The 16,466-nt window shown below is 38.0% G+C and overlaps 1 protein-coding gene across 1 annotated transcript in view; it reads left to right on the top strand.

The window, feature by feature from the left end:
• Nucleotides 1-11,696, top strand: part of atp1a2a (ATPase Na+/K+ transporting subunit alpha 2a) — a 95,205-nt gene extending 83,509 nt beyond the window's left edge. The window contains exons 20-24 of the mRNA XM_038279243.1: nucleotides 1,230-1,375; nucleotides 1,469-1,599; nucleotides 2,018-2,119; nucleotides 2,361-2,452; nucleotides 11,344-11,696. Of these exons, the coding sequence (XP_038135171.1) occupies nucleotides 1,230-1,375; nucleotides 1,469-1,599; nucleotides 2,018-2,119; nucleotides 2,361-2,452; nucleotides 11,344-11,372 (500 nt within the window). The 3' untranslated portion in view covers nucleotides 11,373-11,696. The remainder of the gene's footprint in view (nucleotides 1-1,229; nucleotides 1,376-1,468; nucleotides 1,600-2,017; nucleotides 2,120-2,360; nucleotides 2,453-11,343) is intronic.
• The last annotated feature ends 4,770 nt before the right edge of the window (nucleotides 11,697-16,466 follow it).

Here is a 16,466-nt window from a genome sequence, read left to right on the forward strand (position 1 = left end):
GCCTTTTTTCTTACTAAAGACGGGGAACTTATATTTCATTCTGTTTCACAATAATTTACTACCTTGTGTTGGTCTGTCACATTTAATCCTGATAATATACACGGAAGAATGGGATTTCTGCATGATAAATAGTGAAAAAAAATCAAGTCTACTATGTCCTTGCAGAGGTGGGTTTAATACCCAAAAATTGTGCTCAAGTAAGAGGAACACTAATATTTTTTTTACTCAAGTAAAAGTAAAAATAGTCATCCAGGAAATGACTCAAGACGAAAGGCTACTTGGGTACTGAGTAGCTGTTGGATAATAACATTGGATTTAATATTTATAAATGATGATGGGAAAAGGAATGAATTTGCAAGTTCTAGCATTATAAAGACTCCAATGGCTAAAGAACAAAAATAAATATAATGAATATAAATGAACACATTTGTGCAGAAGAAATACTTTTACCAACTTCTTTAGTTTCAACATAAAATTTAGAAAACCGATTCTTACAATGAGAACTGTATCATGTTAGGACACTATAACAAATTTCCAAGGTTAATACCGTTTACTGCATTATTTGGAAATAGTTCAAATTACTCACAGAGGACAGGGTAATCCAAGGTTTTAATCAAGTAGGAGAAGCCATACTTCAATTAATTTTAATTCCCAACATGTCATCTCACAGCACTTTACAGAGACAATTCTACCAGATCCTACAGTTCAAAAATATTACCAAGTAAAAGTAAAAAGTACGGCACAGTAAGTACAAACTTGTTACTCAAGTAATTTTAACTAATTACCACCTCTGCTCCTTTGTGCAGATCAAACAAGTTCTGGACTTTGATCTTAACTGTCTTTCTAAACCACTAAATGTAAAATACATTTCTGCAAATTTTTCCAGAAGAAATAAATGATCTTAATACCTGACATACTTGTGAGAAACTCTGAGACAATCAAATTAATCATGATGAATCGTGTTTGGAGCATCTAATAGACAATAAATGAATTTTCTATGCTGATATGACATGACATTTGTCTTTATTTTCTTTACATTAAGAGCCTTTTCCATGTGGTAAAGGGGCATTAAACACAGATTTACACTTGCAAAATGATCACATGAAGCCAGAAAATGAAGTTTATGTTGAAGAATGTTGTATAGCTTTAGCTCGTTTTGACTCAAATACATATTAATGTCTGTTTTATGCCTTATTAGCGAACATGTTTGTGGTTAATCTTCCCTCTAGGTATGATGCAGGCTCTCGCTGGTTTTTTCACTTACTTTGTGATTTTGGCTGAAAACGGCTTCCACCCAAATGACCTGCTGGGCATTCGCATCAACTGGGATGACCGTGAATTTAATGACCTGGAGGACAGCTATGGGCAGCAGTGGGTAAGGAACGGAAGCACAGAGTGACCGCCGTGAGTCTATGAATATGCAGATTCCAATGCAAAATCTAAAAAACATACATTTCTAACCTTGCAGACTTATGAACAGAGGAAGATTATTGAATTCACCTGCCACACATCCTTCTTTGTCAGCATTGTGGTTGTCCAGTGGGCTGATATCATTATCTGCAAGACCAGGAGGAATTCCCTCTTCCAACAAGGCATGAAGTAAGTAATCAACACAGAATGTATGTATTTATAATTAGTAATGAAGGAAACAGAGCATGTCAACCATTAAACTGCATAAATAAATACATAAAATTGATTCAGTCAACTTTTAGAAATCCATATTTTCAGCTTTTTTTCCGTATGCTCATACAGAGACAATATTAATATCACTATTGCTATTATTATTGATAGTAATGCTTTATTTATTGCATTTTTTATCATAATGATTTAAAGGGCATTTGAAGATTCATATTATAAAAAAACATGTTGATAAAGTGAGGATTAATACGGTACATAAAATAAAGAATCATGACATGTGAAAGCTCGGGTTATGCAGACTTCTAATTGTCCTGTTTTGTTCTTAATAGCGAGAAATCTTGGCTTGTCTCTAACCCGTTTTCCAATTTATGTTGAACAGGAACAGGATCCTGATCTTTGGCCTGTTTGTAGAGACAGCCCTGGCTGCCTTCCTCTCTTACTGCCCTGGAATGGATGTGGCCCTGCGCATGTACCCCTTGAAGTATGCACCATATATGCACATCTCCACTGAACCGAAAAATAACCATTGAAGACCTAATAGCCTGCCATTAGCCTGTCACTCTCAACTTCAAATGAAGTCTCTGATTTCCTTAAATGCCACCTTGTTAGCCCCTAATATTCAGAAATGACTGCAGTGAGCTTAACAATTTGCACTCTGCCTGTGACTCTTCCATTTGCATATGCCTTCTTCCACATGAATCTGTGTTTCCTGTTGCTCTCAGGATCCTCTGGTGGTTCTGTGCCTTCCCGTACAGCCTGCTCATATTTGTTTATGATGAAGTCCGTAAATACATTCTGCGGAGGAGCCCAGGAGGTACGTAGTTTTAACGACGGACATGTTTTGAGGATGTTTGTTTGTTTAATGGATGAAAAATGTAAGTATAGAAGCAGTGGTTTCACTTCCTTTTCAAAATAAGCACATTTCCAGCAAAACCTTATGCTTTGTTGTTCATCTCTCAACCCAACTGTGCTAAAAAAGTAAATAATGAGACTTCCCACCCTGTTATATTTTAATAATATTCTCTCTTCTGCATTTAAATCCAGAGTCAACGCTTACAAAGCAGCTCTGCAACAGATCGTATTATCTGCTTTGCAGATTGAAAACTACTCTCTAAAGGAGGTTGTTAAACAGGCACAACACTTTGTAATAAGTATATTTGAAACCAATAATCCAATTTTTAAAAACGTATATATACAACGGTAAGCATCTGAGAGGACAGAAAAGGCATATGGTTACGCCCGAAGACACTTTGACAAACTGCAGAGCTGATTTTTAAATTCTACTTTCAGCTGGATGGTGTGAAACGTTCCAGGAAAAACAGGCATAACTATAAAACAAAGTGAAGAGAAATACACATATATACAGGTGGCAGCTATGCCAGCTTACATCACACTTACATTAAACTGCAACTAAAATTGGCAATTATTGACTGCACCTTCTTTATACATATATCTGTTTAAAAAAACAACTAAATTAACCAAAAAAAAAAAAGGAAAATGTTACAATTATAATGTGAAAAAAATCCATCCTTTGATTTAAGTATTTGTATGCAGTGGGAAGCAAAGTCAATTTTTTGGAAAAAACAAACCCCTAATAGAGGCGTGTTTATACGGTATGACTTATTTCTGAAGAAGGAGGTGGCGATCATTTTCGTTTAATTGTTTTTGTGTTTATATGATAAGGGAGAGTTTAGGTCATTTTTCTATGCCCTCATAGTTCATACTGCTAGAAAATGTTCCATGGCTCTTAAGGGCTGGTTGTCCTCCCGCAGCAGTGTGTCACAGTGAGCTTGTCGCAGGTATTTTTCATTTATGCCCAATTTTGAAGCGTGTTCTGTTATTCCTCGCCACAACGCAAGAGGGACAATCACAAACTAGCTGTGGGTCTAGATATGTCCGAGGAGGTGAGGAAGTGGAAAAATGCAAGGGGGAAGTTTGTGCGACGACAGAGGGGTATGAGGGCAAAAAAGAGCGGGGACCCAGGTGGAAAAAAGGTCCCAGCGTTCTCACGCACCTCGCTCTTCTAGCTGGTCCAACTTCATGAGTGGTTTTCCACAATGGCGGTCTCTCCAACAAAACAAGCCAGTAAGGTACCAAACAGGAAATATGGATATTGTAGAGCAGATATAGATTTGACCAATCAGAAGCCTCCTTTCTGCGGTCACCTATAATTATGGAGGGATGCAGCAGAGTGTCTGCGGAAGGGGCGGGGGCTAATCTGCGTTAACTGTGACACCATGAGCGGTTCTAGATAGGGGCCAACGGGGGCCAGTGCCCCTGTAGATCATGTCCTGGCCCCTGTTATGGCCCCTGTACTGAAGACATAAAACTCAAAGAAATTCTAGTAGTGATATGCGCAGAAGAAACATGGTTACTGATAGGTCCTTTGGATCTATTTAATTTTTTTCTTTACAATTTCTGTTTTACTAATTATTCAAAAACAATAAGATGCTTCCTTCAGTGGTATTGAGATAGGGTCCCAGTGTTCCTCTGATAAATGCTTTTGTCAAAACAAATAATAAAGAAAAATGCTCTAATTTTTGCAGCTGAATTTATCAGTTTTTCTTGATGTTTAATTCTGATTTTTTAGAAAACGGCACATTTTAACTTAAAGGTACAGTGTGTAATAATTACAGGGATATACAGTCAGAAATGTAATATATTATACATAACTATGTTATTTATCCTCATCTACGAGCTCAGCCTGTTAACCTTAATATTTGCGTTGCCTTAGAATTCGTTATTTATAATTACATAGGAGCGGGTCTCGCAGCCATGGAGACAGACATCTTTGCGCTACGGCAGCGCAGAGCCAACAAACTAGAGATTGCGAGATCACCCATTACGCTCGAAAGTAACTACGGCAAGTTGAGAGAGATGAACTGAGACGGTACTGAACAATAGATGGCAGTATTAAAATTATCTATGTAAACAAACCTCATCACTTGAGAAGGTAGGTGATGCGGACGTCGTGGAAGACATTTTGTCCCGTAACACTCGCCGTACTGTTGGGGGGGAGAAGCGGTGGGGGGGAGATGTTCATGTTGCTGCGGTCTGCAGTCTGGACGTTAGATGTGGCTGAAAATTACACACTGTAGCTTTAAATTAAGTCAAAAATATGTAAAATTCCTAAATTATTACAGTATATTGACTGAATAAGAAATAGAATTTTAATTAAACGTAATTGAATAGAAATTTCACTTTATGCAGCTATCCTAATATATTTGAATCCCTTGCCCTGTTTTTTATCCCATGCTTTTCTGTGCCCATGCAAAAACACGCTGACCCACTCCTGGCCCACTGTGTGACACAGACGCAGACGACCTGGTTTCTGAGTACAAATCAGCCTTTAGTCTTTAGAGCAGGCCCAGGGCATTATAGATTCTTTTCCATACCTTATCATGCATTTCAATATAAACCTGCTGTGTGGGAAGCAAGGCAGCTCCGTTTTAGTGTCACCGGCTTAAACCACACAATTCTATTCCCAGCACCAGCAGCATTAAGCAGACCTCTGTTTGATGGTACTACAGCCCTTTTTACAGAATAACTGGTTGACATGTAAACAGTCTAGTGGATTTTTTCAACCTCCTTTACCATATTGCTCAGAGTCTGTATGACAGGATTCATTACTGGTCTCCATCCAGCCTTGACTTTTCTGTTTTTCAGTCGTTTCAAACTTCCTCTCTGCAGATATGGACGTAAGCAGCTATATTCCTGTAGACATTTTCTACCTTTTAAAGATCAACACTCATCTACCCTATTTAAATGTCATGCTATCATGTCCTTCCCATTTTAAAGACTCCAAATTAATGAAGTGATCTCTGGGTCCTTTCAAATTCACACGTCAGAGACAAAGGAAACCTTTAACCATTAAATAAACTTTAAGCAACTTAAAATGGGAAAATATCCGTTAAAAACACTTTACTTACTTTGATGTCATACTGATGTGGAGGCTGTTATCAGGATGAAACCAAAAAAAAAAGCCAAAAAAAGGATCACTTCTAAAGATGAGATTTTTCCTCGCTAATCAAACAACCTTAAATGAATGTCTGATTATTTCAGTGAGATTATCCTCTGGCAAGATGGATACATTTGTCATTTGTTTACATATCTATACCTAATAAGTGCAAAGGTCCTATATCTTGGATTCAATGTGTTAAATTGCTTATTACATTTTCTGACTTGTTATATATATATTTTTTTATTCTGAACATAAATACGAAAGCTTTCATTTTATCACCCCTCCTGTCAGATTCATCTGATTTAAAAACCATCACTTGTCTTTACCTACCAGAGTGGTTGTAGTTTAACAGCTCGGGGGAAACACAAAGCTCTATACAAAATGCAGATATGTAAATGCTCATAAATGTGCCAAGCTATGATTTAACATGGGGAAAGGGTATTATTCTTTGCTGAATTGTCACATACTTTCTGCTCATATTATGGTGATTTCATTTCAGGGAGACAGAATATCAAAGAAATCTGAGAGAAAACATCATATGCAAGTTACTAAGATTTGCATGCCACTGACTGAAGAAGTATTTTATTTCTCCTTCGTTTTAGACTTAAGACTTTGTAAATGAACTTCAGCTGGCATGCACAACCCTCAAACTTTTTCTGTAGCTGGTCACCATGTTTTTTATGTATCTCAAGAGGGATTTAAAAAGAAAAAAAAAACAGAAACTCTCTAAAACCTTCAGGTTACTGGGCTGCTTTTTGACAACCAGAGGTTTCAGCTACCTTATTTAATTTTCAGATGATTTTTTTGTCCCCCAGCTGAATATACCCAGCCACTCCATAACTATAGCATATTTCTTCTTTAGCTACATCCCAGCAATGTATTTTGACTTAGTTTCATGTTAGAACACTGGTCCATGACCCATCTTTGGTGTTCTCCTAGATTTCACCATAAATCCCCCTCCACCTCTGTGTTTGTCAGTGGGTATGGCGTTCTTTGGGTCATATTCACTCCCTTCCTCCAACATGGTGGGTTGAGATGATAAAAAAAGATCTTGACTTTAATCTCATGCCACCACAGCAGATTTCTCCCGAGCCTCCTCTGAATCATTTAGAAGTTCTCTGGGAAACCAAAGAGGGGTCTCTACGTGCATAAACTTTATAAGTAAGCTAAGAGATTTCACCCCATTACATTATAGTGATTTACTGCAGGTGATCTTGGTGACTGTGGTCCTATTTTATTTCAGATCATTATAAAGCTCTTGCTGTATAGCAGTGAGGTAATCTCTCTCCTTTATCAGGATCATTTTCACCCCATTCTTACCTTCTTTGAAGCTCCAGAGCGAGTATGACTGATGGTCTTTTCATATTTCTTCAATTCCCCCAAATCGTTCCAAAAGCTTTAGCTGATCGTCTCAGAGCCATGCAGTATTGTGCAGATGTATTATCTTCTGTCTGAGATCCTTTGACAGCTCTCAGATCTGTTGATGGCAGGGGAGAGGTTTGAAATAAACAAAATGATTCTGGGTGTGATAACTCCGGTTTTATTACTAATAAATATACTATTCCTTTGCTGACATGCAGACCAGTTTCCAACTTTTGTGAAGTTTTTTTTTTTTTTTCGCAGATTTTTGTTGACATTCTCCCTTAATCAAAATGAAAAGTCGTTATAATAATAATCTTTTTTAACTAAGCAATCCTAAAAATAAGCATGGGCTCATATTCTTATCTGCAGCATTGAATTTGTCCTTTTTTCTGTTGGTTTCTAAAATTGGAACAAGTCTGCAATCAATTAACTCTGCAATCTGTTCATGTTTTATTGTTTAAACTTTGAACCAGAATGAATAAAACCTTTTTTTTTCAGAATTCATTCATGAATTGCTGAGAAGTTAGTTACATTAATTAATGTCAACTGGTCCAAATCAAAAAATGATGAATCGGTTGCAGCTGTCTTATTGAAAATTCCCATCATGTGCATAAAGCAAAGGGAATAACCAAACTTTATTCCCAGATGTGAATGAATGGGTTCTTTGTTAGTTTTAGGATCCAATTGTAAAACAGGATTTGAACTCATTTTCCATTTGAAAGTTAATTCTAATCTAAGCTGGAAAAAGAAAATAATAATAAACTATAGGCCAAACGCTGGGTAATGCAGCTGAAAACTATCTGACATCTAGCAGAATGCCATCCATTCAATACTGAACAATTCTCAGGCTTTGAAAGCTGCTGCCTCTGCAACACTTGAATGATTACTGTTTGTCTCCCCGGTTTGATTTCTAACAAAGCAGCATATAAATGTACTGCTTTCAGGGCAGTTTGCTCAGGAATTTTTATTTAATAAATGAAGCATAAAATAATGACTTCCAAACAACAAAATCTCTGACGATGAAATTTAAATATCCACGTTCCAGTTGAAATTTAATTAGATCAGAAACCTGAGCCAACTACTGTCTATGCAACATATTTTCACAGGATTTTCAAGCAACTTTTTTAGTCTACAGTTGCATCTTTGCGATAAACAAAGAAAAAAGAAAAGAAAAAAAAAACAAGCAGATCTTTTCTGCTGACATCTTGAGCTGAATGCAGACTTTTCAAAGGAAACTTGGTACTTTTTTTTTTTACCTCTTACACTTTTCCATCTATCAAAGGTTGCAGAATGCTGACCCTTGCCCTGCTATGTCCCCGGTCATTAAGGCTTTTTGATGGATGTCAAGGCTTTTGGGCAAGGCAGAAATCATATCAGCTCCACTTTGTTTGCCTTGAGAAACTGAAGATGCATGTTTTGCCCTCAGAGGTTTGCCTACCACTATACGGTTCCGGGGAGAAGACCAGAAGTGTCAAATTATATTTGGTCTTTTGACTATTTACTTGAAATATTCCTTTTCTCGAGTACGGAATTGATCAAAATGTGATGTGAAAGAGTTAGAAAAACAAGAACTGGGTGTGTAACTTTGAAGCTATAATAGATTTCCTCTACATATATACTGTTGAGCCCAAAAGTATTCATACTCCTGGAACATTCAGACAAAAAATTTATGAGCCTGACAAGTTTTTAGTACGTTTAAGACGTTTGACTGCAGATTTTCTTTGGTGACAAAGCATTTACAACTGGATGAGCTCCTTCCCATCACCCTAATCTCTAGCTTCCTCTATCAAATTCTTTACTTAAATCTGGCCCCTCCAAAATGCCTGTATTTCGATACACTGCTGTACTTTAAAGCGAAATGTGGGCATACACTGTACGAGTTTTTCAGTCGTTGCACACATCTACAGCTCACACTGTACGATGACACACAGGGTTTCATTGTACAGTTTGAGTTCACAGCTCACCATGTATGTTCTCACACTGTGCCACCCGATGCTCTGATGCGATCTACCTGCTCACAATGTATGTCTAAAAACCATGTCGGACTCAGCTTCGTGGCGAGATGGCACTACTCGGACTTGTCTATCTGGAAGCAGATAGATGAGGAATATGAAGCTCACTAGAGTGAAACGCGCTGCCTTGGCAGTTTGTGCATTTCTGTGCTGAAAGCCCTAAAAAGAAAATGCAAAGACATATTTGGACAAAGACATGGGTGAGCAAACGTGGCTACTACGGTCTGTCATTTCACTCGCACCCCTGCCATGCTTCTGTGTTTATATCTGAGAAGAAGAAGAAGAAGAATCCTTCTGTGCACACTGAGGGATTTGCCTATGACCACCTTACGACGGCCGGCTGAATTTCAAACATGTTTGATTTTCTCCCGAAGTTACGCTTCCTGATCGGGAGGTGGTCGTGAGAGGCAGATCTCCCCTCGTTACTCTCTGTACAGTACACGATGCACAATCAAGCTGAAAGTCAGCCTGAGAAAATTCTCGCATGACTGGAGAATCGTAACCTGACTCCGCCAAATGGATTTGCTCCGCATATCCATCTGGAAACCTTCCGTTGAAGTAATTTTGGGAAGGGGCGAAAGTACTGGTTAGCTGATTGGTCTAAGTTAGTGATAGACGGGCCAAATAAACAAATCAGATCAACGAAGCATATGACGTACTAACAGAGCGACGACGAAAACACAACCACAAGCCAGGTTACTCTTGCTGAAACCAGTCGGGAGAAGAGCAAAAACATCTTTTCCTCTGAGAAAAGCCTCCAGAGCAGTCTTTTGCTCTTCTTTCTCTGTAATTCCGATAAAACTTGCTTGATAGCCACGCTAACGCTAGTTTCATCGGCTGAAGCTGCCATGTTCTTTAGGCTGAACTGTCGAGCTTCTCGTTGCGTCACACCTCAACCCGCCTCAAAGCCAACGCTGATTGGACGTTCGTTTGGTGAACGGCTCCAAATTTTCTTTAACAGAGTAGCCAGACTGATCTGCGAGTGAAACCTTGAAAGCTCGCGAGATCAGGATGGTCTCAAGAGGCTAGGAGAATCGGCCCAAAAAGGGCAAAAAATCGTACAGTGTATGCCCAGCTTAAATCAGCCAGTACAGTAGTTTGAATAATTTGGGGCCTCATTGTGTTTGATATTTGATTAAATGTCCTCGTAAGCTGTACCCCAACCCTTACACTCATTGTTTAATGCACTAGTTTCTAGTGTAATTTGGTGTTTGACTGCTTCATTTTAGAAGAATCTGAATAAGTTAATGTAAATTGCTCCCTGTCCTGGCACTGACACAGCTTCTATGCATAGTCCATAATAATAAGGTTAAAAATGGGGATTTTGTAAGACAATTTCAGGCAGATCTTTTATACTCCCCACTTTCTTCAATGTGGCAGTACCACTAGGAGTGAAACAGATCATCAGGAGGAGGCAGCCACCACCATGCTTTACAGTTGTAACAGTGTTCTAAGTATTTAAAAACAGCATTTTTGTGAACTATTTCAGACAAAGACTTATTTTGTCTTACGGCCATTGAATCAATGTGCTGTAAAGCTAGCTTCACAGTAGATGGAGATACTGTCCTCCCTTATACGGGGTTGGATGTAGTTCATTTTTACCCAGTCAAATTTTGAAAGTACACAATAAATCCAACTTTTTTGCTCTTGTGTTGTTAAAAAAAACACTCTTAAGTTGTTAATTGCATGATTGCTCTGTCCGGGAAACAGAAGGGTTCAATAATTTGGATTTAATGACGAAATTAATAACACTAATATCCTTGATGAGAGATTGTAAACTCAACTCTGAGGTGCTTTCATGTGATTGGTTAACGGTTAAGGAAGCTGAATATATATATATATTTTTGGCTAACCAGTTTGATCTTGTGGTATCATCATGAGCAAAAGAAACAAAGCTTATAGGATATGTTGTTTGCTATTGAGCAAACATCTAATATTTCAGACTCAGGCCAGGAAATAAACTTACCTGATCACCCATCAACAGAGCCAATGCTAAATCATTAGAGAGGAAATTAAAGCAGGCTGATGAAGACTCTTGAGCTATGCTCTGAAGATCGTGTGCACGATATGGGTGCCTTACAATGGCTGAAAATCTGCTCCCTGCCACTGCATCTCAGCTGATGAGGGCCAAGACGTAGGCAGACAAATGCAATCCATGCTGACAGTTAATCATTTCTGTTAATCTGTGTGTCACGGGCTGCTGATCAGACTCTGAGTTATAAGGGGATTCATTTGGAAATGTACGGAGAGAAAGGCAATGAGATGAATACAAATAGAGTGATACAATGAGTTATTATGAAACCTGCTCGCTTGTCTTTTTTTTTTTTGCTCCCTGACACTTTTCTTCCTCCCTCTCTTCTTTTCTTCCAGGTTGGGTGGAGATGGAGACGTATTATTAACATTCAGAAAATGTCAGTTTGCATTGTATGCGTATGTGTGTGTTTTACTTCTGGGCTTTGTGAATGTGAAACTGCGTGTGTGTCTGTCAGATGTAATATTGCATGGATCAGTTCACAAATCTGATTATCATAAAATACTGCTGAAAATAGGATTGTGAGTTTTTCTCCTGTTTTATCATAAAACATCCAGAGCAGGATGAAGTTCTTGTACACTTTTTTGCCTTCTTCGACTCTTACTATAGTGATGTATTTTTGGTAGAAACCATTATGGCAAAGAATTTTCATGGATGGAAAGTTTTAAAATAAAATGTCTTACAGTCAATATTTGCTTTGTTGTCTATTTTCTTTTCTTTTCATCTAGAACTGCAGTGCACAAAACTCACCAGCTGTTATCCTTGAAATCCAGGTCACTTCTAAACATTCGTTTGGATCTTTTGAACTTATCCACAACCTCTAATCATATAAATAAAGTGTCTAGAAATCATTTAGATATAAAAGTTTTATGACTTCAAAGTGTCACATGAAAAAAAAAATCTAAGTTTAAATGTTTGTCAGTGTCTTAGTTTATAAATTATGCAAATTTGCTCATTTAAAAGATCCAGGAACCCATATTAAATCTATGATCTGTTGACTTATTCGCTACTTATTCACAGCTACTCTTACTGATACGCTATGTTAAAGTCTGAGGATAAAGTTTTCTTTTTTTCTCTAAAGCCTTTAAAACTATGGAAAAATATAAATTTGGTTTAATATACCAATTAGCTGGAAATATCAGATCTACAACTCCATCCATCCATCCATCCATCCATCCATCAAACCATCCATCCATCCATCAAACCATCATCCATCCATCCATCCATCCATCCATCATCCATCCATCAAACCATCCATCCATCCATCAAACCATCCATCCATACATACATCCATCCGTTAATCCATCCGTTAATCCATCCATCCATCCATCCATCCATCAAACCATCATCCATCCATCCATCCATCCATCAAACCATCCATCCATCCATCAAACCATCCATCCATACATACATCCATCCGTTAATCCATCCGTTAATCTATCCATCCATCCATCCATCAAACCATCATCCATCCATCCATCCATCCATCCATCAAACCATCATCCATCCATCCATCATCCATCCATCCATCAAACCATCCATCCATCCATCCATCAAACCATCCATCCATCCGTTAATCCATCCATCCATCATCTATCCATCCATCAAACCATCCATCCATCCATCCATCCATCCATCCGTTAATCCATCCATCCATCCATCCATCAAACCATCATCCATCCATCCATCCATCCATCAAACCATCATCCATCCATCCATTCATCCATCCATCCATCCATCCATCAAACCATCCATCCATACATACATCCATCCATCCATCCATCCATCCATTCATCACCCATCCATCCATCCATCACCCATCCATCCATCAAACTATCCATCCATCCATCCTCCATCCATCCATCCATCCATCCATCCATCCATCCATCCATCCATCCATCCATCCATCCATCCATCCATCCATCCATCACCCATCCATCCATCCATCAAACCATCCATCCATCCATCCATCCATCCTTCAAACATCCATCCATCCATCCATCCATCACCCATCCATCCATCCATCCATCCTTCAAACATCCATCCATCCATCCATCCATCCATCCATCACCCATCCATCAAACCATCCATCCATCCATCCTTCAAACATCCATCCATCCATCCATCCATCCATCCATCCTTCAAACATCCATCCATCCATCCATCCATCCATCACCCATCCATCCATCAATCAAACCATCCATCCATCCATCACCCATTCATCCATCAATCAAACCATCCATCCATCCTTCAAACATCCATCTATCCATCAATCCATCCTTCAAACATCCATCCATCCATCCATCCATCCATCCATCCATCCATCCTTCAAACATCCATCCATCCATCCATCCATCCATCCATCCATCCATCCATCCATCCATCCATCCATCCATCCATCCATCCATCCATCCATCGTGAAGCTCTCGCCATACTAAATCCAGCACTAGGAAACCCAGATCCTGTTTTTTTTTTTGCTCAATGGAGCAGAGCTTGCGACCTTTGTCAAGTTGAGAAAGAGACTGAGGAGGCAGAATGCCAAACATGAAATGGAAGATTTAAATTTCAAGATTTGAATCAATCAGAAAATATTTGGACCATTTAAATTCTTGATCAGAAAACAATTATCAGCTGCAGATTTTCAGTAGTATAGTTTTGGCTACAAAGTCCTTTAGAGTTTTTTTTTTTTTTCTGCTAAATAATTGATGATAAAAATAGAATACAAATATAAATCATTTTGCGTATTTGTAGCTGTGAGTGAATTTTGCACAATTGTTAATAAAAGTGTAGTTACTTTGATAAACACTAAATAGAGCAATTGAACAATATACAAAGCTCTTATTAGCCCTTTAGATTTGTGAAACATTCTAAGTAGCGGAAAGAATGAATAAATGATAAAGTAGGAAAGAACAAATTTGCAAAAAAAATCTTAATAAATTACTGGATTTATGACAAGACTTTTTGTGTACATTTACGATACATTGTAGCTTATTGCTAGAAAAAAGGTTTTCAGTGATAGGAGATGCTTTGTTCATATGTTAAAATAAAGGAAGATTTTTGAATACGATATAACTTCGCTAATGGATTTATTAACTGTATATGATAAGGGATGTTTAGCCTCTGTATGTGTATACATTATCTTTCAGAATGCCTAAATAGTTTAAATGTTTACTAAATGTTTTTTACTTGAGTCTTGAAATATTGGTTTATTTGATAGATTGGTAATATTAAAATAAAAGAGGAAATTTGTACTTTACTTTAGCACTGTTCTTTCGAATTGTCCAAAAAGAACACCGAAATAAAGAGTTGTACTAGCAAAATAGCGACCATCTTTAATTAAATTCTGACCAATAAAAAGAAATATGTGGGTCAGGGGCATGACCTCTCCTCTGTGAATACACAATATTTTTTTTGGAGTGTTACAAAAATGTCGTAATAAGTTGTAACAAAAAATATTTCCGATAAATTAGCTTTTTCTGTCTACATAGACTTTCTTAGATGTTTTAACTCTTAACCATCATTTAGAACTCATCCTCTTTAAGGCTGCTCTTTTTTCTTTCTTTTTTTTTTCAAACAAACAATCATGCTTGAACTGTTTCCAATTATTAGAGAAATTCCAGAGAAATCTTTATATACAAAAGGGAAAAAAAGAAAAAAAAGAACTATGCTAAAGGGCCAAGACTGGCTGTCCTTTTAGTTGTGTATGTATGTGGTGCTCAGGGACATCAGGAGCAAAAACTGCTGATAAGCAGCATAGTTTACTGTGGTTTGCATAGATTTAAGCTTAAATCTATGTGGTGGCAAAAATATTTGTTTTGGGGGAATAAATGTTTTCTTTTGTATCTTTTGTATTTTCTAAAGTAATTTAAATTAGAAGAATTTGGTTTACAAATAATTTCATTTGCTTGAAGTTATTAAAAAAAAATCAATTAAATTCAGTTTATTTATATAGCACCAATTTGCAACACATGTCATCTCAAGGCACTTTACAGTTCAACCAGATCATACAGTTACATTGATTTAAAGTTTTTTTATCTAAGGAAAACCAGTTGATTGCATCGACTCACTGACTCAAATGCTATCCCTCACACTAAGCATGCTTGTAGCGACAGTGGAGAGGAAAAACTCCCTTTTAACAGGAAGAAACCTCCAGCAAAACCAGGCTCAGTGTGAGCGGCCATCTTCCGAGGTCGACTGGGGTTCAAGGAGACAGAAGCAGAGGTGCAAAAGGCAACTGTAAAATGCGGCCCCCTCCAGGAAACAGACAGCCAGGCAGACGAGCTCTGAGCCAACTCCCATGTCAGAGGATGAAGAGAGCATATCCAGCCAGTCACGGTTAGAGAAACAGGACTACACTGGAAAACAGGCCGAACTCCGACATTTATAAACAAAGGTCTTGATGGCATCAGCACAGCTGATATTTCTCTCCAGGATGGAGTCACAGCCAAACAGAAACAGACAAGGCAAAGCTACTATGACAAAAAGCAGAGAGCGCATAAAGTTAGAGATTAAACTAGCAGATTCTGCAGAATAGGAGAATAAGATAGAATGAAGCAGAATGATGAAATTGGGGTCCCCGTGTCCTCCAGCAGTCTAAGCCTATAGCAGCATAACTACAGAGATAGCTCAGGATAACCTGAGCCACTCTAACTATAAGATTTATCAAAAAGTAAAGTTTAAGCCTAGCCTTAAAAGTAGACAGGGTGTCTGCCTATAATCACAAAATTATCAGATATTTTCATATTTATTTAATTATCACTGTTTTAGCTTTTACAGGTTGTGGCTTAAACAACTTGATTAGCAGCTTTTTCTATCCACAAGAGAACTAGATGCAATCAAAATCATTGTCTTACTCACGTCCCACTTAATACCCTATCCAGCCAGAAACAAACCTAGATGGGCTCCAGATACACATACTGGCTTGGATCCAGTTTAATCACCCTTGATGCAGCTCCGAAACCCTTTGAAAAACATTTAGTGTGCATAAAATGCATATTAATTTTACCTTGAAATGGTCAAATGCTGATGGCGTGGGACCTTTAAGCTCTTCAAGGTTCGGCTCTTCTAAAATGTTTGAAGCCATTGGTGCCCAACCAGCAGCACATACACTCTTTGGGCTTGTATTTCCAAAAGGTTTGCGTATATCAAAACAAGTGCAAACATCTGGGCACATGCAGAGCAGATCTTCATACAAGGTACAAAGCGATTTGCGGGTTTAATCTAGCTGACAGTACATGAAAACTTTTTTTTTTGCATGAGTCCTTACCTTTGCAGAACTACTGACCAGACAAGACAATTTTTTGGGTGGCGGCCACGCTAATATAGATACTTGCCAATGGCAAAGCAATTTGTCAAACCTATTTATTACGTGTGAAAGTCAGGTGCAAGATGGGATCAAGGAGCAGGCCAACACAAATTTTTCCATTATCTTACACATTTTTATGTAGTTTGATATGGAAGT

The sequence above is a fragment of the Cyprinodon tularosa genome, unplaced genomic scaffold (assembly GCF_016077235.1).
Source record: "Cyprinodon tularosa strain WSP-4 unplaced genomic scaffold, ASM1607723v1 ctg102, whole genome shotgun sequence".
NCBI lineage: Eukaryota > Metazoa > Chordata > Actinopteri > Cyprinodontiformes > Cyprinodontidae > Cyprinodon > Cyprinodon tularosa.